Source organism: Narcine bancroftii, chromosome 6 (genome assembly GCF_036971445.1).
Source record: "Narcine bancroftii isolate sNarBan1 chromosome 6, sNarBan1.hap1, whole genome shotgun sequence".
Classification (NCBI taxonomy): Eukaryota; Metazoa; Chordata; class Chondrichthyes; order Torpediniformes; family Narcinidae; genus Narcine; species Narcine bancroftii.
Genome location: NC_091474.1, coordinates 186,103,322 through 186,131,137, shown reverse-complemented (window position 1 = coordinate 186,131,137; position 27,816 = coordinate 186,103,322). Strand labels below are relative to the sequence as shown.

General features: G+C 43.5%; 1 protein-coding gene across 4 annotated transcripts in view; it reads left to right on the top strand.

Moving 5' to 3' along the window:
• The first annotated feature begins 610 nt into the window (after positions 1-610).
• Positions 611-27,816, top strand: part of themis (thymocyte selection associated) — an 85,558-nt gene continuing 58,352 nt past the window's right edge. For 2 of the 4 annotated variants that reach the window (XM_069886976.1, XM_069886973.1), the window contains exon 1: positions 687-774. Coding sequence is in view for 1 of the 4 variants with exons in the window: in XM_069886972.1 (XP_069743073.1) it covers positions 684-774 (91 nt within the window). In the remaining 3 variants the exon portion in view is untranslated. Of the gene's footprint in view, positions 775-27,816 lie in introns of all 4 variants that reach the window. The other 2 variants (XM_069886972.1, XM_069886975.1) reach the window with 2 other exon arrangements.

The window sequence follows — 27,816 nt, the reverse complement described above, 5'->3', positions numbered from 1 at the left end:
CTGAAGCAAGATCATCAGCCCCCCTGAAGCCACAATGCCCACCATCAACAACTGTAATCAGAGATGACACCCAGCCACAACCTAGGAAGTGTGTGTATGTGGGGCGGGTGACTGGTGGACAGTGGTGGTTGTCTGTTTTTGTAGGATACTGGACTGACTGGTTATCCAAGGGCAGGAGGCAAAAGGGTTGGGTCTGGTGGAGGGGTAACAAGGCTTTAAACTTGTCTGAGTAGTGGTGGAGGTGGCCTGGAGCTGCTTCTGCAGTGAGGACAGGGGTGGGATATCCATTGTGAAGGTAGGACAACTATCTACAGCTGTGGTGGTCTAGCAATATGGTGGCTAGGGAAGCAAACCGAGATCAGAATGGAGATGGGAGGATGAGATGTGGTGGACCACCCCTGGACTGAGTGAGGATGCGGAGAGAAAGTGGCAGGCAGCAGGAGACTGTTTGAGCAACTGGAAAGAGGACGGTTGAGGTGGGCAGCAACTTGCATGGGTGAGTGGGTCCGGGGAAGGGAGGGGGCAGCTTGACCTGCTACAATATGTGGGAGGGTACGGGATGGGAGGACGTGCAGCAGGTTTGGGTGTTCGAGAAGCTGCGTGAGGGGGCGGGGCGGCGGAGGCGCCTCCCGCCGCATGAACTGCAGTTTCTTCGGGTGACCGGGGGAGAAAGTTGCGCTTGAATGGCCCTCACCCTGGAGAAGTTCGTCGGCTCTCTGGATCCCAGCACTCTTCCGAGAGTTCTGCAGATTCTGGCAGGGATTTACTCCGAAGGTAAAGGTTAGATTTGCGATGGCGTAAACTCTCGTTTCGTTGAATTCACGGAACTAAAATCATTCATTCACCCTTTTGTCACTTTGTGCCATTTATTCTCTGCAATTGAAGTTCCGCCGTTTTGGTCAGGTCTGCAAGAGTGAAAGTTTTCAATGCACATCGGTCTAACAGCGCAGTCAAAGAGGTCTCAAACAGATTTCAGGTCCGAGCAGTTCAGGCCGAATTGGTCTCTGTCTCGGGATCTGTGCATGTGGCAATAAAATATACTCCGTGGCAATGACAGCTGGAAAAAAACGCAGCCACACATTTGTGGCTATATATTTCTTACTCCAAGGGACACTCATATTACATGTTGTCTACTATTACATGACAGTAGGAGAATGTTTGATCTTGAATATGTTCATAAATCTCTCTCTCTCTCAATCTTCCCAAAGTCCAATTAATATTCAGAGCTCACAATAAAGTGTGAAATACCCCTTACCAAAAATGAGAGAGAAGGACGTGGCCAAAACATATGATACAACCTACTTATACATCCCCCCCCCACCTTAGAGGTAATACTAGGATTAACATTGAGCTAACTGAACCTTAGAAAAGTGGGTTCAATGGGCTACCTTAAATTGAATTAATGAGGGCCTAGCACGAAGAGAAGATGAGCGAACACATTTCAAAATAGTTTTGGCAAAAGGTTGTTGGAAGTCTTGTTCCCATAATTTCTTAATACCACCCAGGGAACTATCCCTCGATCTTGAGAGCAGTTCATAGAGGGCAGAAAGCCATTCTTTATGTTTCGGTTTAAAATTATGTACTTCCCCAAATCAAGTTAAAATCTAAATCCTGTGAAAGAATTTACGAAGCTCCTAATCTGTAAATAACAGAAACAAAATGTTTAGGTATTTTAAATTTAATAGATAAATGTTCAAAAGAAGACAAATTTTGATCAATATATTGATCTCGAAAAGATTGGATACCCAAGCTTCTGGGACCAAGATCTGGGACTGAGGGTAGAAAAAAGGAATAATGTAGAATAGGGCTAATAAATAAAATCGTATGGTCATCAAGGGAATTTTCTTGTTATCAATATTTGTTTGGAAAAATGCACGCAAAAAAAAAGAGAATTGGTAAGTAAACAAAGGTTAAAGTATAATAAAGTGGCTATAAATTTTACTGCCTGAAAATATGTTTTCTATTCAATTGAATTTCAAATTTCTCCTGACTTCACACACTGATTTGGGAATATCATTAGAAAATAAAATGCCACCATAACACATAACCATTTTCCTTTTTTTATGTGATTGAATGCATTTGATTATTTATCTGTCTCAGAATGTTCAAATTATATTCCTTTGCTTTTTGATATTTCACACAGAAGTAAATATGCCACTTGCCATTTTTCTACCTCAGACTGATATGGCCGAGTATTTCTCAATGAAAATAATGTTCAAATTATTTTACCCAAATAAGCCTCAATAGCTATATAATTAACTTCTATAGATATTTGGCTCCAGCATTTTTTTTCAACTTTGATTTAAGAGCAAGTATTTGAATGTAAATTGAAATAAAACCATGTATAATAAGTTTGGCATTATTGCGTGCTACTGTAGTGAAGTACCATATTGTGTTTTCCCGTAGAAATAAACACAAACAGTATTCAGATCAAAGTAGCAGATCTTTAAGTTGATGTAACTAGAGTTTAAGTTTATTGTTACATGTATCAAAATGCAATGATAGAGATTGTTTTGCATGCAGAGCAGCAGACATCTAACATAGTAAGACACAGTACAAATGGTTAACAGTGCAGGCATACAGAAGCCCCTTTTCCACTGGCACCTTGTCCCAGGAATTAATGGGGAATTAACCGGTTAAGGGTCCAGTGGAAAAAGAAAACAATCAGCACGCTGGCATCAAATGATGTCAAATCGTGCTGGGGATTGATGGCCTCTACCCTTAATGTATCCCTGGTGTCAGCTGATGTGTGCTGATTAAACCAGTGGAAAAAGGACAACTTCCATCCATTCCATTCAACGGTAGACTCTCCATTCCCTGGGGCTGAGTTGTGTTCTGTCGAAAAATAGTCAGTGTCCCGGTTAAAGATGGCCCAGTGGAAACAGCACAAACAGTGTCCTATCCCACGACACTGCACAGCCAATTAACTGGATGCCAGTGGAAAAAGGGCGATAGAGAGATCAGTTAGTATGGAGTAAAAGCAACATAATTTTTAACAATTTTGTTGTTCATTCAGGAGTCTGATAATAGTGGGAGAATAAACTCTCCTTGAATCTGGTGGTCCACAATCTTACTGTTCATGCTTTCTTGTACTTTTTTCAATGGCAACACTGAGATGTAACAGAGGGCAGATTCTTCTCTGCAAGGGAGGGAATGGCATTCCAAAGAAGTTGAACAGCAGAATTTGTAAATAATTAGAACAATGAATACAGATTTTAAAATGTGCTGGTGTTTGATGATAATTCTACTTCTCAAAATAATGCAGTGTGATACTCCAAATATCCAGTTTGATTGCACACAAGCTTTTCTTTGCTTGGAAAAAGCTATTAATGTAAAAATTAGTAGTAGGAAATGTAATTCAGGTAGATCGATTCTTCATGAAACAATGCAATCCAGTTTTTCTTTCCTTACCCACTCCTGCAGTTCTAACACCATTCCCATCTTGGCAGAAGATTCCATTGTTGATGATTGTTGACTGTCCCAACACAAGCTTCCATTATAAGATTGATAATGATGGTAGTAAGGCAACTGTCTTGTTCATTTCTATCCTTAATACAAAATTATGAGATTAATTTTAATCCCTTTGGAATTGGGTGCCTCAGTATTGATGATAATTTTGTTGATGAGTTGCCCAACTACATTTTGGATAACCCATCTGAAGAACTATGTTTAATTCCTTTTGAAAACACATTTGCAAGAATACTTGCTGGAATACCCTTCCATCATGTATTTATGAGTGGACTTTAAAACCTGGTAATCCCAGTGCAGAGCAACAGGTATTTGTAGTGTATATTGGCAGTTGGAATGTGGGCCTCAGCAGTTGCACTCACTGGTTAAACTTTCTGCTTGGGGTGCAAGTTCATTTGACATGAAATCTTTTAATTTTTAAAAGCAATACTGGTTTAAAAAAATACTTTCAACAACATCTTGTGATATTTCAGCAGATACTCGAATCATCTCTTCAAGGAAAGACAGACATCCTTTAAATTTCAGTGTTCAAAAGCTGAACTAAACAATTATAATATATCCATATTTACAATGTTGAAGTACTCATCTGTTGCATTGATTTTTTAAAATTTCTCTTCTGTACTTCGTACACATTTCTCAATTTCCTGCTGTAATGTCATAGAGGTCTTCTTCGAAATAGTTGCTTCCTTTAACCATGACTACATTGCATTTAAATTCCCTTTAATCAGAAACTGCCTGTGATCTGGCATTTGACTTGAGCTGATTTTGTTTCTGTTTTCAATAGTTTCATCTATCTTTTGGCTCCAATATTATGGACTATTCTAAATTTCAGATTCGAGTCCTCAAGCAACTTTGTAGGAACTCTTTACTGCTCCCCAACACTTTTCCTTTACGGAAGAGTAATTTTCCTTAATGACCTTAGCGGCTTTGGTCACGAACCCTTCCTGCAATCTAATCTCTGACTTTTTTGTTGCTCATTGGTTTCAAATGGATTTGTGACATTAATTGTCTTTGAGGAATGTATAATTTATTGTTTCATTCTGCCAACTGCAAAGAAATTACAGCATGTTATTGGAGGCATTTCTGATGCCTAATGGAGAGTAATGATAGGCACCATTTCAGAAATTCATAACATTTTATTTATCCTATTTTGGATTCATTTTGGCATAGCTTCATTGCAAATCCTTTGAAGTGAAACCTAACGAATATAGTTTAAGAGGCTATTTTTGTGCCCTCATTAACATGGCTTTGAAAGTTCTCTGTGCAGGCAGAAGATGCCACACCTTATATGAAACAGAACAGGAAACAGTACAGCATGGGAACAGGCACTTTGGTCCATGTGAACCTGATGCCCAAATTAAATTCAAGTTCTGCTGCCTACACATGATACATATCCCTCTATACCCTGCACATTACATGTCTATCTAGAATCCTCTTAAATGTTAAATATCTTCCTGCTTGCTCCATTAGCCCTGACAGCCTGTTCCAGACAGCTACCACTCTCTGTATATTTTTTTTTTGCCCTGCACATCTTGCTAAAACCCCCTAACTTCAATTTCATTTTGTCATTCTGATTCCTCGTTCACTGTGATTCTTGCCCCATTTTACAAATTGGAGCTGTATTTGCCATAAAACAGAGATAATAAGCAATGCTTTTTATCTCCCTGTCTATAGCATCTCAAACTCAGGGCAGAAAGAAAATCATCTTGTCCTGTTCATAACTGATCTTCAGTGAACTTTGCATGAGATAGAATAAATAAGAATCAAATGAGGTTAATAAAAACACAATAATTGAGAAACTCAGCAGGTCACACAGCATACTTTATATACATAACCAACGTTTTGAACCTGAGCCTTCCATCAAGGTATGATCATTATGTAGGCACGTTCTCTCCTCTGCCCTTCCTCCCATATTCATCTATGACATCATGCCAGTGGTGCTCCTCTCCCTGCCCCTCCTGTCATTTCATTCAGGCACTGGCAAATGTTTGTTTTGTTAGAAATGATCAGAGACCAGAGTTCCTGTGTCTCACATCCAACAACCCTAGACATCACCATCCCCCCACCCCACCATTGCCAGACACCTATCCCCCAACTTCCTAGTCCTGCTTCCAGCAACTATACAACTGAAACGAAACTTAACGTCCTTTGAAGTGAAACCTAATGAATATAGTTTAAGAGGCTATTTTTATGCCCTCATTAACATGGCTCTGAAAGTTCTCTGTGCAGGCAGAAGATGCCACAGCTTATATGAAACATAGAACAGGAAACAGAACAGCATGGGAACAGGCACTTTGGTCCATGTGACTATGCAGAACCTGATGTCCAAATTAAATTCAAGTTCTGCTGCCTACACATGATACATATCCCTCTATACCCTGCACATTACATGTCTATCTAGAATCCTCTTAAATGTTAAATATCTTCCTGCTTGCTCCATTAGCCCTGACAGCCTGTTCCAGACAGTTACCACTCTCTGTGTATAATTTTTTTTTGCCCTGCACATCTTGCTAAAACTCCCCAACTTTAAATTCAAATCCTATAGTGTGTGACATTTTTAATCTGGGTGAAAGATTCATACAATCTCCCCGAGACATGTCTCTCATAATTTAAAAAATTCTGTCAGATTTCCCCTCAGTTTTCAATGTTAGACTCAAGTTTGTCTAACTTCTCCCCAGAGATCCTACCCTCTAATCCAGGCAACATCCTGGTAAATCTTCATATCCTTCCTGTGATGGGGCAATCAGCATTGCATAGTGTACTCCAAGTACGACAGAACCAAAGTTTTAGAAAGCTACAACATACTTTAATATTCAGTGTTCCACAGGCCTTTTATACCACCCTTTCTACTTGTGTGGCCACTTTCAATGAGCTATAAACCTGAACTCCCAGATTCCTCTGCACATCAATGCTTTTATGAGTCCTGGCATTAACTGTCTACTGTCTCCTTACAAGTGTGCAACATCTCATATTTAACTAGGTTAATCTCCACTTGCCCTTTCTCTGCCCAAATCAATAACAGATCTATATCCTGTTGTACACTTTGATATCCTTCCCACTGTCCACACCTATACCAATCTGCAACTTGACCCACTTATTTATCCAAGTCATTTATATATTTATAAAAATTTATTTATATTTACAAAAAACAGAGACCCGAACACTGATCCATGTGGAACACCATGTTCAGGGACCTTCAGCTATAGTAACACCATTCCACCATTACCCTCTGTCTTCTATAGACAAACCAATTCTGAATCCAACAATTAATTCATTGTGGATCCCATGGTGAATCATTTGCCCCATATCCTCTCAAATCTTGATGCTCCACTTCTCAGACAACCCTTGCTCAGCACATGGGGCAAATGCCCTATTGAAACTTCTTGTCAAGAAACAGAGTTTGCTTATCATTGTGTCTGTAATCACATATTCAAAGCTGCTTCCTTCTGGTAATCTCAGCCAGCTTCCCAATTTGTCCTTTAAGTAGGTTTACAGTTGGTGGTGTGCAAACATTGTACCGTGAGTTATTCCATATTTGTACTTCATTTGTTCAAATGATAATAAATTATTTCCCAAAAAACAATTTTCTATTCTTTTAATCCCTTTTCTTTCCAATTCTCTAAAGGAAAGTGAATCTACGTGAATCTTCTTCCAAATGTTGAGCAGATGGTGCAGTACTGGTGAACTTCTATATTGCACCAGTTTTTCATCCCAATTATAAAGTATGTGTTCTGGTACCTTCTCCCCTATTTTATCTAGCTCTAACCTGGTCCAATCTGGTTTTTCCCTTGTTTGATAAAAATCTGATAGATATCTTAATTGTGCTGCTCTATCATAATTTTTAAAGTTTGGTAGCTGCAAACCACCTTGTTTGTACCATTCTCTTAATTTATCTAGCGCTATCCTTGGTTTTCCCCTTTCTGTAAGAATTTCCTTATTATTTTCTTTAGCTCATTGAAGAATTACTCTGTTAAGGGAATTGGTAATGATTGAAATAGGTATTGTATCCTTGGGAAGATATTCATTTTAATGCAATTTACCCTTCCTATCAGTGTTAGTGGTAAATCTTTCCAATGTTCTAAGTCATCTTGTAATTTCTTCATTAATGGCTGATAATTTAATTTGTATAGATGGCCTAGATTATTATCTAGTCTAATACCTAGGTACCGGATTGCTTGTGTTTGCCATTTAAATGGTGATTCTTTTTTAAACTTTGTGTAATCCGCATTATTCATTGGCATCGCTTCACTTTTATTTGCGGTTGATCTTGTACCCCAATATTTCTCCATATTCCTTCAATTTCTTATAGAAACATAGAAGATAGGAGCAGGAGTAGGTTATACGACCCTTCGAGCCTGCTCCGCCATTCAACGAGATCATGGCTGATCTTAAAGTTCAGTACCCCGTCCCCGCCTTCTCTCCGTAACCTTTAATACCCTTATACTGAAGAAATAGATCTAATTCCCTCTTAAATATATTTAATGAACCTGCCTCTACTGCCCTCTGTGGCAATGAATTCCACAGATTCACCACCCTCTGGGTAAAGAAATTCCTCTCATCTCGGTCCTAAATGGTTTGCCTATTATCCTCAAACCATGGCCCCGGGTTCTGGATTTTCCCATCATTGGAAACATCCCATCTGCATCCACTCTGTCCAGTCCTGCCAGAATTTTATGTAATTCTTTTATTGATAATTCTGGTTCTGTTAAGTATACTATGACATCATCTGCAAATAGAAATATTTTATATTCCTTCTCTTTTATTTTTATCCCTTTTATTTTCTGTTCTTATCAGTTCTGCTAATGGTTCTATTGCTAAAGCGAACAGTGATGGAGATAGTGGACATCCCTGCCTAGTTGACCTGCTTAATTTAATTTGGTTCTATATATATCCATTTACTGTCACCTTTTCCTTTGGACTTGTAAAAGATTTATAACAAACATGTACATCAAGCTGCAAGAGAAAGAAAATGATGAAATAAGCTATAAACCCCCCAAAAAAATGGGAACAAGATCTAAACATAAAGATAAAAAATGAAATATGGGGAAAGCTATGCTCCGGAACTATGAGAAGTATAATAAACATGAGGTTACACATGATACAATATAATTGGTTACACATGCCCTAAAAGTTAAATAAATGGGACCCAACAATATCAGATAGATGTTTTCACTGTAAGAAGGAAACGGGAACAACAGTACATGCAATTTGGGCATGTGAGAAAGTGAAAAAGTTTTGCAAAGAACTAAATCAGGTATTAAACAAAATCACAAAAAGCAACATACCAAAAAATCCATAGATCTTTCTTCTAAGTAATATAAGAAGTAAAGAATTAGGCCTCAAACTGGATGAAGCACAAAAAAGATTTATTATGATAGCCTTAGCTGTAGCAAAAAAATGTATCATGTCAACTTGGAAATCAGAAGAGAGCTTGAGAGTACAGCAATGGCACATAGAAATGAATAAATGTATTCCATTGGAAAAAATAACATATAATTTAAAAAATAAAGTCACATTATTTGAACAAAGTTGGCAACCGTACATGGAACACAACAGAGAGGGCCAACTGCAGACCTCCACCCCCTAAAATGATAAAATGAACTGACCCAGTGTGTAAAAGTAGATGACACAATTTTCTTGTTTATTTTCATTGTGTGATGACATTGTTTAATGGGTTTATTGTATTGTATATGTTAATGGGTTTGGAGGGAGGTGGGAAGGAGGGAGGGAAGGGAGGGGGGGGGAAAGGGGAGAAAATGACTGTATCAAGAGGGAAATGTTTGTGTGTATTTTGATTGATATGGTTCATAGTGTGAAAAATATTTTTTTTTAAAAAAAGAAACAGAGTTTGCCATTTCTGTGAGGCATACAACTGTAATCAGTGGAGTCACAGCAGGAGAACACTTAAACTTACTGGACCATTGCACTAAAAGTTAGGTTTTAAAAAAAAATCTTAAATCATTATTTGTAGTTATTAATTATCCCTGAGGAATGTAATGGCACTGAAACAAAAAAACAAATATTCTGGAAAAATTCAACAGATCAGGAAGCATTTGTGGTGAGAAACGGTGTTAATGTTTTAGGTCAAAGAGACTTTGTCTGTTGAAAGGCCTTTGATCAGGAATAACAACTCTGCTTTTCTTGCACAGGTGCTGCTTGACTTCCTGAGTAATTTCACCACGTTCTGTTCTGGTTTCAGATTTCCAGTGTGTGCAGTTTTGTTTTGTTTCTTTTTGTTAGATGGTGCTGCTTACTTTAAGTTCATTTCTCATCTGATCGCACAAGTACAACCTGACAAAACAGCGTTCTCTGGGTTTTGATGCAAACACATAACCAGACATAACAATACGTATGCATTTCAAATAGACATACAGTTCCCTCCATAATGTTTAGGACAAAGACACTATTTTTGCCCTTGTGCTCCAACGTTTTAAATTTGTAATCAAACAATTTGCATTTGATTAAAGTTCAAATTTCAGATTTTATTCATGGTTATTTGTATAGATTTTAATTTCATGTGGAAATTACAGCACTTTTTAATATATAGACTTCTAATTTCAGGACACCATAATATTTGGAACATAGCAATGGTATGTATATTAGTCATATTTAGTACTTTGTTGCAAATCCCTTGCATGCAATGATGGTTTGAGGTCTGTGATTCATAGACATTACCAGGTGCTGAATATCTTTTCTGGTGATGCTCTGCAAAGCCTCTACTGCAATTATCTTCAGCTCCTGCTTGTTTTAGGGGCTTGTCCCCTTGCGTTTTCCCTTCAGCATATGGAAGGCATGCTCAATTGCATTTAAATCTGACTTGCCATTCAAGAATTGATGTACCACAAAAGACAGGTTGTGAAACTGAAAATCTTTTATTGACTATAGTCTGGAGCAGCAACCAACCTCATCGACTCTTCATGGAAGGAAGACTGCATAGCATGCAAGGGGTAATGGGTAGGATCAGTCTTGGGAGGCATCTTCAGCTGGTAGTAGCTAATCATAGTTAACAGTGGTTAACCACATTCACCCCTCCTTTTTAAGAAGAGTCCTGCGGAATGAGAGAGAAAAGAAATGAAGCAAATTATTTACACATATACATATTTTACAGATCAAGTCTGTCAGGGGTCTCCTCTGCCACAGCGACTGACGAGGTAATGGTTGGGGGGGCCGCTATGGCACCATGGGCAGCTTGTGTGGCTGGAGTGTTGTCACCAGTTACAGTTCACCAGGGGAAAGGGACAGGTGAAGGGAGGAGGGAGTGTGGTGCTGGTGCATCATGGGTGACACAGTTGCTGGGGGTGGAGTGTGGTCAGTACCAGGTTCAAGGATCCCGAAGATGGCAGGAGGGAGGGCCTATTGATGGTTGATTGTGGTCAAAGGGATACCTTATAGTGCCAAATACTGGATGGAGACTGTTTCCTTGCGCCCATTGGGGAAGGCTATATAGGCATTCTGGGGATTTGCGCAGAGGACGCTAATCCTCTTTACCAGTGGGTCTGTCTTTGATTGCCTGCCATGCTTCTGAAGCGGACCATTCCCGGTGAGTTCAGCCAGGCAGGCAGCATAATCCCAGATGTAGACTTCCTAGGGAAGGCAAATATATGTTCATGAGGCATATTGTTAGTGACTGTACATAAGAGTGACTGTACAGAGTGGAGTGTGTCTGGGAGATGGGGAGGCCCCTTGACCTCAGGGCCAGGGTGATGGCTTTCCAGACTGTGACATTCTCCTTTTCCACCTGCCCATTCCCTCTGAGATTGTAGCTGGTGGTCCTGCTCGTGGCAATGCCCATAGCCAGCAGGTACTGATGCAGCTTGTCACTCATGAATGAGGTCTCACAATCACTGTGGATGAAGTGGGGTACCAAAATAGCATAAAGATATTGTGGAGGGCCTTGATGACTGTAGCTGTGGTCATGTCTGGGCAGGGGATGGCGAAAGGGAAGTGGGAATATTCATCGACGACTGTGAGGAAGTTTATGTTCTTATTCGAGGAAAGGAGAGGCCCCTTGAAGTTGATGCTCAGATGCTTCAAGGGATGAGTAGCCTTGATCAGGTGCATCTTGCAGAGGGCCTGGAGGTACTTTGTGCTCGATTCACCAAGTCGCTTCTTCCTGATGTCTAGGAGGTGCTGTGCATAGACCTCGTTTACTCTTCTACGATACTGGACCTTCAGTGAATTCATGGCCTCCATGTACAATTTGGCGTCATTGATCATTGGGAAGACCAAGGGTCCAACTCGCAAGGATTTTCAGTCTGTCCTCATCCGTGTTAACAATATTCGTGGCTGCCGTCAGGAAGTCTTCAAAGCATTGTAGCAAGAGTTTGAACGTGTTTGGGGCATTAGAGGATCGAGGGTCTATGTTGAGTCTCTCTGATTTCAGGTATTGCTCCGTTTTCTTTGAAAAATTATAGTCAATAAAATTGATGCATCATCAATTACCACAAAAGACTGAGGTTGTGAAACTGATAGGCTTTTATTGACTATAGATTGGAGCACCAACCAACCTGATCGTGGTAAGAAGACTGGGGAGCATGCAAGGGGTAATGGGTAGGGTCAGTCTCAGGAGGCAGGTCCAGCCAGCAGTAGGCAATCATAGTATAACAGTGGTTTACCACAAGAATTTTCCAGTTTTTTAGCTTTGAACATCCTCTTTGTTGCTTCAGTAGTATGTTTGGGACTATTGTCTTGCTGTAGGATGAAGTGTCATCCAATGAGTTTGCAGGCATTTGCACGAACTTGATGTTTGTGCAAATAAGATGTTTCTATACACCCAGAGGGCAGTGCTCATTTTTCTTTAGGTGCTGGAACTCACCAAAAACAGTAACTAGGAGGTCTCACGATACCTGGTCTTGGTGGCCACCATGCTGTATTTGGCGTGGTATAATTGAGAGCGAATGGTTGGATGAGGAATGGGGATGACTGGTTGTGGAAGAAACAGGTAAGTCCTTGTATGTCCAGAATACCACGGAGCAGCCCCTTGAGTTGCTGGAGCTCTGCACCCCTATATATCTCAGAATTCATGTTGCTACTGCCATCAGCAGTTACATCATCAATGAAGACAAATGCATCAGTGCCTGTGGCAGCCTTACATGCCCAGACAATAACACCCCCACTACAGTACCAAGTTTCACAAATGAGGTGGTATGCTTTTGATCTTGGGCAGTTCCTCCATGCTTTGCTCTTGCCATTACTCTGATACAGGTTAATCTTGTCCTCAGGACCTTTGTCCAGAATTCTGCAGGCTCTATTAAATATTTCTGTGACTAATTAGTGTTTTGCATTTTACTGTGTCGCCTCTGTATTTCTGTTCATGAAGTCTTTTGCAGACAGCAGACCTAACTCCTGAAGAGTGTTTTTGGTTTGTCGGACAGGTGTGGGGATTATGATGAGAATTCTTCCGTCATCAGCAGTGGGGGTCTTCCTTGGCTTTAGTGACATATCTAGGTCAAGTGGTACTTTAGGGCTGCCACTAACATTGGCACCCCTCCCCCCCCCCACCCCACCAAAAGCCACCCCACACACAAGTTGTGGATACAGGTTGCCACTCTACGAAGTAATGTATTTAGTTAAGATTTTATTCTATACTTTGAACTACTTTGTTCAGTTTGTTGTTCCATTAAATAAATCATCAATGAGCATTTATTATTTTTATGTGATGCAATGCTTAAATAAATTAATAACAATAATACCTATCAACTCACAGATTATTTATTCGGCAAGGTATTAATTGGAAAATATCTGTGGGTAGCCAGGGTGGGCTGTTGGCAGGAGCCATCAGGCGGCAGTCAGCGAGTGGCCAGGGCGGGCTGTCAGCAGGGTAGTCAGTGGCCGAGGAGCCGTCAGTGGGTGGTCAGGGTGGGCTGTGACAGCCCCCCTGGCCGCCCACCTTCGGCACCTCACCAGGCCACTTCGGCCTTCAGGGCCCCTCGCCAGTGCAAGCGGCTCAATGGGGGATCAATGGGGAAATAGCCATCTTGGGCAGTTCTCCCTGTGTGGGAGATTATGGGTAGGGGAAGAAAGCCATTTTTTCCCATTGATCCCAGATTGAGCTACTGTTAGGTGCCGCTTGCATGATGCAGTGGCCCTGAATTGGCCTGTTGAGATGTCAGCCGGGAGCAGTGCTTTAGGGCATTCAAGTGAGCCTCTAGCGCAGCATTGCACTCCTGGAATAGAGATTAATTATTGGGCAGGTTAGGTGAGGACAATGGTGCACCCCTGCTCTCTGCCCCACCTGCCATACTCTAGATAAGCCAATGCTTGGCCTACAAGTACCCTTGCGATTACTTTCCTCACCAGTACGCCCTTTCTTAATGATGTCCCAAACAGTAGATTTTAGCAATCCTGAAGTTTGGGTGATACCTCTTTCTGTTTTATTCTTGGGTTTTTTTTTCAGCTTCATCATGGCTTCTTTGACTTTCATTGGCACAACTCTGGTCCTCATGTTGAAAAATGGCAACTGCACACTCAAAAGGTTATTAAAAGCTTAGAAGCAAGCCTTGCTCTCTTATATCTGCACCAATGAAGTAATTAAACCTACCTGAGTAGCAGAGTTGGCATCAGAACAATTCTAATTGGGGGGTGGGGGCATTAGGGTAACCACAGAGGGTGGGGGTGCACAACCTACCATTCGAAAACTCAATCAACAGGGATTGGCCTCTGCCATCACACTTCCTCTTCCCTCTGACGTAGAAGATGTATGTTTATAGCACGTGCTGACAAAACCAAGTGATTCATTTTGGTGACACCCCTTTGATGGTGTCACCCAGTGATGCTTGTGCTGTGGGTGGATGGGTGGCGGGCAGAATAACTCATGGGGTGGGGGGGCATGGCCTGCAAATGCCCGCCCATGATACCAACCCTGCTGAGTACTTTCAAACACATGTAAAGCCAAATGTCCCAAGCATTATGGTATCCTGAAATTGGGGAACTGTATAAAAAGTGCTGCAATTTCTTCAGGATCAAACTAAAATGAATACAAATAACCTTTAATAAAATCTGGAATGTGCAATTTAATTGCATGTGAATTGTTTAATTACAAATTTAAAACTGTGGAGCACAGGGACAAATAAAAGTAAAAAATGTCTTTCTACCAAACATTATGGAGGGCACTGTATATAAAAAATAAATAAATACTGTTTAGTAAATAGTAAAGTCTCTAATAGGTGGTGTGAGCAGTACCTTTAGTAGTTCAGTGCTCATGGAAAGAAGCTGTTTCACAGTTTGGTGGTGCTGGCTCTGATATTCCTGTATCTCTTTCCCGATGGGAAGAGCTGAAAGGTACTATGTGTGGGATGGTAGGAGTCCTCAATGATTTTGATATCTCTCTTCAGACAAAGTTCCTGGTAGATCACATTGATGGAAGGGGCAAGGAGACCCCAGTTATATTTTCTGCCACTGTTATCAACCTGGAATCCATTTCTCTGAAGCAATTGTACCACACTGTGATGCACCCAGCCAGCTCTTGAAAGAGCTCCTGAAGAAGGTTGACATGATGGTGGTCAGTAGCCTTGTCCGCTTTAGACTTCTCAGGAAGTGCAGTCAGTGTTGTGCCTTCCTGACAAGCGAGGAGATGTGTGCTCAGGATACATAACTAGACTCTGAGGAACTTTGTGCTCTCTACTCTCTCCACTAATGTCTGTATCAGTTATCATTACCTTATAACAGCCCAACACTTCAATTAATCAACATAACCAAAAACAAATGCTGTTTTTTATATTGTTGCCAGTCAGCTTAATGTACATGATAATGTACATGGGATTTCAGGAGTGAGAGGTGATGCTTTAGGTAACTTTTCTCAGGTGGTTTTGCTCAACTTTCTGACTCACTGTTGAAACTGATTTCCAGAGTGTGATGGAACATGATACTGCGGGCATGTCCTCACTGGCCTGGGCAGGCTGGCCCGCCTGCTGTACCTGTAGCCCTCCCCATAAGGTCCCCTAATAAAGGCTGAGAACCCTAGTCTCCTCCCTCATACCTGCCTTGGATGTGAGCCAACAGCATGTCGAAGCACGTCTGGGTCTTCTGATCAATAAAGCCTCTGATTCTTGCTTCGTGTCTGCGAGCGGTCATTGATTGTGCCAAACAAAGAACAGACTGCAGGATCTATTTTGGTTCTTATACACAAGTTCCAATAATTTCCCGCACTAAATTTGCATACTTATCTCCGGAGTGGCTGTTCCTATAGGAGAGGGGTGGCCAACTGTGGCTCACGAGCCACATGCGTCTCTTTGACCTTTAATATGCGACTCGCTGCTGGTCTCCTCCCCCTCGCCCGCCTGACTTGTGCTGCCTGTCTCCCCCCCCCTCACCCACCCAACTAACGCTGCCGGACTCTCCCCCTCCCCCACCCGACTCACGCTGCTGGTCTCTCCCACTCGCCCGCCTGACTCGCACTGCCGGTCTCTTCCCCTCGCCCGCCCGGCTTGCATCTTTAATAGCTTGATATTTGTAGCATTGTATTTTAGTCATTAAAAAAATATGATTTACACTTACACTGACTTCCTCTGTTGAGGTGGTGTTAGAAGGTAGACATGGGTCAACAGTCGACTCGGTCGTACAACCTACGTCCGATTCAGTGTCACTACACTGGTCAGTGACAAGTGCAATCCAGGTTCATTAAACTCACTTAACATCTCTCTACATTTAATCATATTGTTTTGAATTATATTCAGCAAATGATTGCCTCTAATCCACCAGAAGATTGCAGAGTGATGCGAGGTTGGTCGCAGGAACAAGCATTTGTCTATTTGCAATTGTGAGCCCAGTGTTATTTTAAGTTCTGTACCAGAATGGGATCACGAAAGTATGCAAGTTAAAGATGAAAATAATTAGCGTAGGCCAAAGATTTGTTGAAGTAGTAGTTTGAATTTCTTTCCCATGAATACTTAGGCATGGGGGAGAGGACATGAATGAAACACCACCCGATTGAAGCATAAATTCAAATTATGCCGAATGCAATGCATCTGCGATCTCCCCCAGATATCCATGTTTGCCTTAGATATTGAATGAATTCTGACAATCACCAATAGGTTTGCTGAAAATTAATTTGAGACCGGCAAGTTTGTTTTGCATGCTTTGATCCAATTACTTGCCAGGTTCCTCTTCAGCAAGACACTGGCTGTTGGTAGGTTGGTGATGACATGCGATGAGCTGAACTTGTCATCTGTGTCCTCTTGTACGTCGTGTTCATTAGCTTATTGTGGCAGACCATCCACAGTTCAGTTTAGACTGCAGGTGGTCTGTAAAAATGTCTCAGGCTCCTACAGGAAAAATGTTAGGATGGAAATTAGCTACTAATTTTGTCACAATTTTTTTACATACCCCGTGTTGCTGGAAATTTGAGCAAATTTCTCACTTCTCAGCGTCTGTGTAAGAGTCATAACTGAACGTAATCACAAAAAATGTAATAGAAAAAAATTCTCTTGATTTGTTTCTGTGGTAATATAATGCAGTTTTTTTTAAATGCATCCATAACTAGGTTCTCACAAGAACTAATTTTTATCAGTGCTTAGCTTCCATTGTCCTCTGAATTGGGTAAACTGATGAAAGCAACAAGTATTTGAATATACAAATTAAATATAGGAGTATGAAACTTTCCTTTTGAGACACTCTGGTACTCAAGAACTCAGTGGCTCACCTGATTGTCACATTAACTCTGCATTCATACCTATTCCAAGTAATCTTTCACACCTTACTCAATGGGAATTTTTCTACCTCTAACTTAATATTCAAAGATGCTGCTAGTACTGCCTTTTGAAGAAGGAAGTTCTTGAAGATTCTTTCAAGCAGGGAAAACACCCATCTGTAAAAGCGGACGTACTTTGCCCATACCTTTCTGAATGTGTGGTGGTCAGCTCTTAGGCGCTGATTCCATCACTTCTCAGGGAAAGATAATTGGTGGAGTGCTGCGCTCTGCCGCCTGATCTGAATGCACAGCCGCTCCAAGCCGCTGGTTAGGGTCAGGCTGATGATGTTGTCAGCCCGTGACTCATCCCCCCCCATTCACCCCTCTCCCTCCATGACCCCCTCAAGGCAGGATGGCGGGCGGAAGCTGGTGGGGCGGCAGGGGCTGTTGGGCCAGCGGGAGCCATCAGCATGGGCCAATGGGGCAATAGGAGCTGTCACCGGGGTTCATTGGGGCAGCGGGAGCCATAGGAGTCAGCGGGAGCCATCAGGGGGTGGCCGGTGCAGGCTGTGACAGCCTCACTGGGCTACTTTGTCTTTCGGGACGGCTATCTGCAGCACAAAACGCGGCAGAGCAATGGCTGTCTTCCCTACCCATAATCCTCCGTGCACCTGGAACCACTCTGTGGTTCCCAGAACAGTTCCAAATGCATGGGGGAATGATGGGTAGGGAAGACGGCCATTGCTTTTCCCCATATTTATGATGGGTGGTGCTACGGCACTAGTTTTCCTGCCTCCATCAGCTCCGGAGGGCGCTACGGGGCACCTCTCGATGTGAATGGGACACTGGATCAGCCTTTTAAGACTGCTGTCTGAAAGGTAAGTTTTAAGTTTTAGATTGCTCTTGTAGCCAGCCTCTAGGCGGAGACCTGATATGAAAAGGCCTTTAGAAAGAAGGAAAAAAAAGCCTCCGTTCTATTTTAAATAGGCAACAACTTATTTTTTTAAACATTGTCACTGCCTCTAGAGAAACAATGGTAGCTAACAAGATCGAGAGATATAGTCAGTTTTTTGTAGATGATGCTGGATTCTAAGATGATACTTCTAAAGCTAAGGCAAAAATCAATGAATAATCATTTAAAGCAAAATCTCTCTATTTTTGTAGATTTCAAATAAATTCCAGTAGTAGATACAAAGCATAACTTAATTTTTCTCAACTGTGAAATGATAAAATCATTTGAAATGTGAAAAACAGTTCAATGCTGAGAAGGACTTCCCTAAGGTGTGGGTTTAAATGAGACCGTCACCTCCTTCTTGTGAAACGTACATAATGAGGCAGGAACTCAATGAGTCGAGCAGCATTTGTGGAAGGTAATAGAGAGTCATTAGAGATTTTTGCACAGAACTGACCAAAGCCGGCATAATGCTGGGTCAGTGTGTCATTTTACACAGTAAGCTGGCATTTTGGGAACAAAGAAAATGGAACATGTAACACGTCAGCTTCAAGTGTCACTTATAACATACAGTATTTGACGGCATGTTAGACCCTCTTTTTTTTCCCCAAAAATGGCTCAAAAATAATCTCCTGTTCATATATGCCAAGTTGAAATAGGGGTGATAATGGTGATTAACACTGACAGTGATTATAGTCGCTGCGTTGCTCACTAGCCATCACTGCTATCATTGGGGGCTGGTGGAGGGCTGTTTGGAGACTCTCCCGGTGGCCCACTGTCGGTCCCCGCACTGGTCATTGTTGTGTTAAGAAAGTGTCAGGTTCAAGAGAGACGAGCCTGGACACAAGGTTTTGCAACATGACAATTAATAGAAGAGTGTGGGAAATTGTAGCAGGAATAAAACACACAAACACACAAGTTATAAAAGACAGTGGTAAAATCTACTGCAAGTACTGATCTATAGCAGGGGTGTCAAACTCAAATTCACGGAGGGCCAAAATTAAAAACTTGGACGAAGTCGAGGGCCGAACTAAATATTTATTGAAAATTTTCAACAACATCTGCATGTTTTCTCTTCTTTCAACATATGTAATGTTAAACTTTAGGATATAACTTTAGGAGGATAATGTTGCAGGTCAGGAGTAGGTAGCTCAAGTTCACCCTTTGCTTGACCTGAGGGAAACATATTTGGTCCCTGTGGAGATGTAGTCAGCATTCACAGGCTGTGTCCATTTTGGCCTGCATCAGGACTCAGCATTTCCTGCTCACTCCTCAGGCTCTAAGCCTCTATTCACCCTTGACCCACCATCCCTCTACCTGACCAGTCCTTTACCCAACCTCTACTCACCCCTCACTCCACTCGCTCTGCCTCTACCCACCCCATCCTATACACGCCCCTCTACTGCCTCTCCCCTCAACCTGTTCCTCCCTCTACCCGTCTCTCACCCTCTAATCACCCCTCCCCTACTCACCCTGCCCCTCCCCTTTTACCTCTTCCCTATCCACCCCTCCTTCTACTCATCCCTCCCTCTAACTGCCCCTCGCACCACCATAACTTCCCCTGCCCATTACTCCTCACCTACACCCTCTGCCCACCCCTGCTTACCCACCCACTCAGGCCCAGCGCGCTGCCGATCAGCCTTTGCGGACAGCCACCATCTCTCTCTTCACGTGCAGGGCCGAACCAGCTGTCCCTGAGGTCCGCGCGGGTGCAAACGCTGAAGGCCGTGGCGACCGGGAGAAGTGCGCTCGCGCTGTGGAAGGGCCATCCGGTGCCAGTCGCGCGGGGCTCGTGCTGCCCGGGGTCGAGCGCAGCCTGCCATGCCCGTCACGCCGACAGGAAATCACAGGCGCTCGCCAATCCGCCGCACCGCTCGACAGGTGGGAGAAGTGACTGGTTCTGCGGGGAGCCTTCCAACTGGCTTGCCGGCTGATACATCGACAGACTTCTCGTGTTACAATTTTGTTTTCCCCGTTCTCAAAGTTTGCACGGTCAACCTGCAACACTCTTGCTCCCTCCGCAACCCGTGGATCTGATGCCCGGGTGTAGTTAGGATTCCCAGCAGAAGGTTTGTGGAACTTTACCATTCTGGATTCCTTTTTGAGAATATTTTGGCCATCTTTTAAGGGGGGTGGTTTTAGGGGGGAGGGGATAGTTAGGGGGTGCAATGAAGGGGGAGGATGGTGGGGGTGACATTACCAAAAAACAGCATCGGCTCTCGCTGCAGGGCGGGCCACCTCTAATACATTTTTGAAATGATCTTGCGGGCCAAATATAATTATATCGCGGGCCAAATATAATTATATCGAGGGCCAAATTTGGCCCACAGGCCAGAGTTTGACATGTGTGAGTCAGACAAAACATAAAAGTAGGACAGCAGGACAAATCTTTTTAATAATACCACTGTCCCATTCTCTCCTGGCGGCCTGCAACTACACAGCAAAGGTATAAGGAAGGCTTTGGAAGACTACACAAAAGAGTCTGGAAAAACAACCAACTCAAAAACCTCACAAAGATAAGTGTATACAGAGCCGTTGTCATACCCACACTCCTGTTCGGCTCCGAATCATGGGTCCTCTACCGGCATCACCTATGGCTCCTAGAACGCTTCCACCAGCGTTGTCTCCGCTCCATCCTCAAAATTCATTGGCGCGCTTTCATCCCTAACATCGAAGTACTCGAGATGGCAGAGGCCGACAGCATCGAGTCCACGCTGCTGAAGATCCAGCTGTGCTGGGTGGGTCACGTCTCCAGAATTGAGGACCATCGCCTTCCCAAGATCGTGTTATATGGCGAGCTCTCCACTGGCCACCATGACAGAGGTGCACCAAAGAAGAGGTACAAGGACCGCCTAAAGAAATCTCTTGGTGCCTGCCACATTGACCACCACCAGTGGGCTGATATCGCCTCAAACCGTGCATCTTGGCGCCTCAAAGTTTGGCGGGCAGCAACCTCCTTTGAAGAAGACCGCAGAGCCCACCTCACTGTCAAAAGACAAAGGAGGAAAAACCCAACACCCAACCCCAACCAACCAATTTTCCCCTGCAACCGCTGCAACCGTGTCTGCCTGTCCCACATCAGACTTGTCAGCCACAATCGAGCCTGCAGCTGACGTGGACTTTTACCCCCTCCATAAATCTTCGTCCGCGAAGCCAAGCCAAAGAAGGCAGGGTTGATCTGGCTGACAGCAAATAGTTCACTAGGACTAGCAAGCACTTGGGGTTTAGCCTATCTCGGATGTCTATGCATGCTCCCATAAATAAATGAGCTGGAGATGAAATGAGCTGGTGGTGAAATAGTGATTTATCCTCTACTTGACTTACCATGTCATTAGGTGGGTGAAACACTAATGTGTTGCTGGGAGGAGAATGAGAGATCATAAATACATAATTCATGCTTTTTACAGAACAGAGGTAGGGTGGTTTTTGGTCTTTCAAAATAGGGCTTGATCATTCATGAATAAGATTAAAAAATATGTATAAAACTGTACTGAATCTGGAAATCTACAGGAGAGTGTGAATGCTCAGTTACTGAATGTATTCAAGACAGTCACTGACAGACTTTCAGGTATTAAGAGAGAGGAGACAAGCGTTAGGAAGTGGGATTGTGATAAAAGACCAGCCCCCACACTGATCCCACTGCCCCAGTTCTCAGATGTCCCCAGGTATGTCTAGTCACCTTGTGCTGTGAGCAAGCTGGTTTGAGGGTTTGTCCTCAGTTTGAACTTTCTGAAGCACATCGCCCACTCCCGCCGACAGCCCACCACCAGCCCCCAAAGATAGATAGCAGTGACTAGTAAGAGATTACTTAAGGTGGTATATGAGAGGAATGAAAATGTTTGTAAACCATTGCTATAGATCACACATGTCAAACTCTGGCCCGCGGGCCAAATTTGGTCCGCGATATAATTATATTTGGCCCGCGACATAATTATATTTGGCCCGCGGGCCAAATTTGGTCCGCGATATAATTATATTTGGCACGCAAGATCATTTCAAAAATGTATTAGAGGTGGCCCGCCCTGCAGCGAGAGCCGACGCTGTTTTTTGGTAATGTCACCCCCATCATCCTCCCCCTTCATTGCACATCCTTCCCCACCCCCTAACTATCCCCTCCCCCCTAAAACCACCCCCCTTAAAAGATGGCCAGAATATTCTCAAAAAGGAATCCAGAATGGTAAAGTTCCACAAACCTTCTGCTGGGAATCCTAACTACACCCGGGCATCAGATCCACGGGTCGCGGAGGGAGCAAGAGTGTTGCAGGTTGACCGTGCAAACTTTGAGAACGGGGAAAACAAAATTGTAACACGAGAAGTCTGTCGATGTATCAGCCGGCAGCCAGTTGGAAGGCTCCCCGCACAACCAGTCACTTCTCCCACCTGTCGAGCGGTGCGGCGGATTGACGAGCGCCTGTGATTTCCTGTCGGTGCGACGGACATGGCAGGCTGCGCACGGCCCCCGCTGTTCCGCAAAGGCTGATCGGCAGCGCACTGGGCCTGAGTGGGTGGGTAAGCAGGGATGGGCAGAGGGTGTAGGTGAGGAGTAATGGGCAGGGGAAGTTATGGTGGTGCGAGGGGCAGTTAGAGGGAGGGATGAGTAGGAGGGGTGGATAGGGAAGAGGTAAAAGGGGAAGGGCAGGGCGAGTAGGGGAGGGGTGATTAGAGGGTGAGAGACGGGTAGAGGGAGGAACAGGTTGAGGGGAGAGGCAGCAGAGGGGCGTGTATAGGATGGGGTGGGTAGAGGCAGAGCAAGTGGAGTGAGGGGTGAGTAGACGTTGGGTAAAGGACTGGTCAGGTAGAGGGATGGTGGGTCGAGGGTGAATAGAGGCCTAGAGCCTGAGGAGTGAACAGGAAATGCTGAGTCCTGATGCAGGCCAAAATGGACACAGCCTGTGAATGCTGACTACATCTCCACAAGGACCAAATATGTTTCCCTCAGGTCAAGCAAAGGGTGAACTTGAGCTACCTACTCCTGACCTGTAACATTATCCTCCTAAAGTTATATCCTAAAGTTTAACATTACATATGTTGAAAGAAGAGAAAACATGCAGATTTTGTTGAAAATTTTCAATAAATATTTAGTTCGGCCCTCGACTTAGTCCAAGTTTTTAATTTTGGCCCTCCGTGAATTTGAGTTTGACACCCCTGGTCAAAGTTTTAAATGTTTACCTGTAAAAACACTAAGAAAAACCGTACATATACATTTCCTTACCTGAGTTGGTCACAGAATGCTGGATTTCCCTTTTTCACAGATGATGTTCCAGCACTGTTATTGCCTCTACTGGCGGAAAAAAAGCCGGAACCGGAATGACTCCCCCCCCCCCCCCCCCCCCACCCAAATTCGTGTCGGTGCTTTTTACACAGTAGGTGTAGTGTAAAAAAGCTGCAAATATCGCAGAATTGTCTGTGTAAAAGTCTCTAATGCTTTAGGCCAGGCCTGGATTAACCATTAAGAAAATAAGCATATTCTTAGGACACCAAGGGAAGGGGACACCACAGAGTGTTTTCCAATGCTAGATTTACCATGTGCAGCTGAACTCGGGCCCCACAAAAAGGGAGCCTCACAATAATTGGAAAAAAAACACATACGGGTTATATTAAATATATTTGTCGGATCTGGCCTGGAAGAAAACTGAATTTTTAATCTTTAATTTCACATTCAGCACTTATTGAGTCTTAATGTTTTGTAGTTAGACAATGGAAGGGTTGAGGGGGAAACCATTGTTGGCCTTAATCTGGCCCTGCTTCAGGCCGAAACCTGTCATGATAATGAATATGCATGAGATGTATTCACCTGACCGGAAGTCACATGGTATGAGAGAGAGAGAGAAGAACGCGAAATGGAGGAACAATGAAAACTGGAGAATAAAGACACGGAGATGTTTAACTGGTAAAACCTGCATTATTAGTGTTAATAACTTCACATTTCGGGCCACAAATGTGACATTGGCGGCGAGGATGGCTTTGAAGCCTACGCCGACAGTCGTGGCCTTTTTCTCGATAGCGGTACGGTGGAACAAAAAGCGCAGAGGAGGGCGTTACTTCTTTTCACCGCAGGACCCGCAGTTCAGGAAACTTTTAAGACCCTTTTGAATACAGGAAGGAAGGATGAATACCAGAAAGCGGTCGATGCATGGAATGCACACTATGTAGTGACACCGAATGCTACATTTCAACACCATTTGTTTCGGAGAACGAAACAAGAAGATGGACAAACAATTGCTCAGTACATGACGAGATTGCGCCAGCTGGCTGTTGGATGCAATTACATGGCAGCTGATTTGGACAACCAATTATTGGATCAAGTAGTGCAGCACTGCAGATCAGATAAGCTCAGGAGACGTCTGCTGGAAAAAGGGAGTGAGTTGAAGCTCACCGATGCTTTACCCATTGCTGCTGTATTAGAGGCTGTTGAGGGGCAATTTCATACCATGACCCTGAAAGACAACTCAAGCCAGCAAGTTAAGAGGCTCTCACATCGCCATAACCAGCCAAGATATACGTCGACACATGACGTGGAGTGTTATCGATGTGGAAACAGAGGTCATTTTGGAAAAGACCCATGCTGCCCAGCAAAAGGCAAAGTTTGCAGAAAGTGCGGAGGTAAGGACCACTTTGCAAAGAAGTGCAAAAGCAAGTCCAATGCAGACCAGAAGGGGAAGAGAACAGCTTCCAAAGGCAAAGCTTGGGGGAAAGGAAAGTATCCTGGAAAGAAAGACACTATTCGCCATATAGACGGTGACCCAGAAAGTGACGATAATGATGATAACCAGGATGGACAGAGATATTATCAATTTACATTGAATGATGTACATCATGAGAAGGTCCCAGTGATCATTGGTGGTGAGACAGTTCAGGTCATTGTAGACTCAGGCAGTGACAGTAATGTAATTGATCGACATTTATGGGAGAAATTGAAAAGGAAAAAGATCATCTGTACCTCAAAGAAGTGCTCCAAGAAACTGTATCCATACACAGCAACCAAGCCATTGCAGACCATTGGATGTTTTACTGCAACTGTTGAAGCTGGTGATAAATACACCGAAGCAGAGTTTGTTGTCATAGACGAGAGGGGAGAACCATTGCTGAGTAGACGCACAGCGCAAGACCTGGCAATACTTCATATTGGAGCTCGTGTCAATTCAGTTCAGTCATATGAGGATATGAAGCAAGAATTCCCCGCAGTCTTCCAAGGAGTAGGAAAGTTGAAAGGTCGACAACTAAAGCTAGCGGTGGACGAAATGGTCAAACCCAAGGCACAACCAGTGCGCAGAACTCCATTTGGACTTCATGGGAAAGTCGAAGCCAAAATTAAAGAGTTGATCGAGCAAGACATTATTGAACCTGTGGAACATTTGACACAATGGGTCAGCCCAGTAGTGATTGTGCCCAAACCAAATGGTGACATAAGACTGTGTGTTGATATGAGGATGGCCAATGAAGCTATAATTCGAGAATGGCACCCTATACCAACAGTGGAGGAAATACTTCAGGAGTTAACTACCAGTAAGATATTCTCAAAAATTGATTTAAAATGGGGCTATCATCAATTAGAGCTGGACCCAGAATCCCGAGATGTAACAACATTTGTGACTCACTGTGGATTGTACCGATACAAGAGACTATCGTTCGGCATTAATGCAGCTTCTGAGATCTACCAGTATGAAATCCATCGAGTGATTCAAGGCATTCCTGGAGTTGCCAACATTTCTGACGACATCATAGTCCATGCACCTACAAAGGAAGAGGATGACAGACGGTTGAGGCGTGTACTATCTAGACTGCAGGAAGCAAGCCTTACCGTGAATGGAAACAAGTGCCAGTTCGGTGTGTCAGAAATGGACCTCATGGGACACAGACTTACACGGGAAGGACTAAACCCAGCAGAGGCCAAGGTGAAGGCTATTGCAGATGCACGTGCACCCCAGAACGCAACAGAGGTGAGGAGTTTCCTGGGATTGGTCAATTATTGCGCAAAGTTCATCCCTAATTTTGTTACAGTGGCAGAACCACTAAGGAAACTAACCAGGAAAGGTGTACCATTTCATTTTGGATCGGAGCTGAAGAAAGCGTTCACAACGCTGAAGCAAAGTCTGACAGATGCTGATACTCTTGGATATTATGATCCGGCTGCACCAACCAAAGTCATAGCGGATGTTAGTCCTGTTGGTGTAGGAGCCATGTTGGTCCAGATGCATGATGGAGGACCAAGAATCATTGCCTATGCCAGCAGATCATTGTCAGATGTGGAAAGAAGATATTCTCAGACAGAGAAAGAAGCACTCGGACTTGTATGGGTCTGTGAGAGGTTCCATGCATATTTGTATGGCATTGAATTTGAACTCATCACAGATCATAAGCCATTAGAGGTGATCTATGCCGCTAGATCCAAACCGTGTGCCAGAATAGAGCGATGGGTACTCCGACTCCAACCCTACAAATATAAAGTAGTTCACATTGCCGGGAAAGCAAACATTGCTGATCCGCTGTCCAGATTGGTGAAGGATGGATGCCCACAATCCAAGTCAGAATTGGGGACAGAAGCAGAGAGCTTTGTACGCTTCGTAGCTATTCAGTCGACACCGAAAGCTGTAACCACGAAGGAAGTCGAGAGAGAGTCCGAACATGACCCAGAACTCATGGAAGTGAGAGAATGTATCCAGAGTGGACAATGGGACAAGTGTACTCACAAGGCTTACATTCCCTTTAGAGACGAACTTTGTTGCATCGGACATTGTGTATTGAGAGGTTGTAGATTGGTGATACCACAGAGGTTGAGACCAAAGATCGTATCCTTAGCTCATGAAGGACACCTAGGTATTGTTGGTACCAAGCAAAATCTCAGGAGTAAAGTATGGTGGCCAGGTTGTGATAAAGACGCAGAGAAATTCGTCAAAACTTGCCATGGATGTCAAATCACAAGTAGGAGTAATCCTCCAGAGCCAATCCGGAGTACGCAACTCCCGACAGGACCGTGGATCGACGTAGCCGTTGATTTTCTTGGACCTTTACCGACTGGTGAATCAATCATGGTAGTGATAGATTACTACAGCAGATACTATGAGTATGTTGTGATGAGGTCCACGACCACGGAAAAAACAATACAAGCATTAGCAGAGATCTTCGCAAGATATGGATTGCCTGTTACGCTATACTCTGACAATGGTCCACAATTCATTTCAGAGACATTTGCTGAATACATGAGGACCACAGGTATCCACCATCATAAAGTAACTCCGAAATGGCCTCAAGCCAACGGGGAAGTAGAGAGACAAAACCAGTCCATTGAAAAACGATTACGGATTGCTCACGCAGAAGGACAAAATTGGCGAGAAGCATTACTATCTTATGTGGCTGTCTATCGGGCAACGCCTCACGCAACCACAGGAAAAAGTCCTGCAGAAGCATTTTTTGGGAGAAAAATCCGCACAAAAATGCCCGAAATAAAGGAAATCAGGAACGACCAGGAGATGAGGGACCACGATGCTGAAAAGAAAGGAGCAGCAAAGCTGTACACAGATTCGAGAAGTGGAGCCAGGTACTCAGACATCATGCCTGGAGATAATGTTCTGGTGAGGCATGAGAATGGTGGTAAGCTAGACACACCTTATTACCATCAACCCTACACTGTTGAATCCAGAAGTGGCAGTATGGTAACAGTCAAGTCTCCAGCTGGAGTCCTGTACAAAAGAAATGTGTCAGGTGTAAAAAGGTACCAGTCCAGAGAGACATCGAGCGAGGTGGTTGAAAGTCCAATACGAGATGCTCA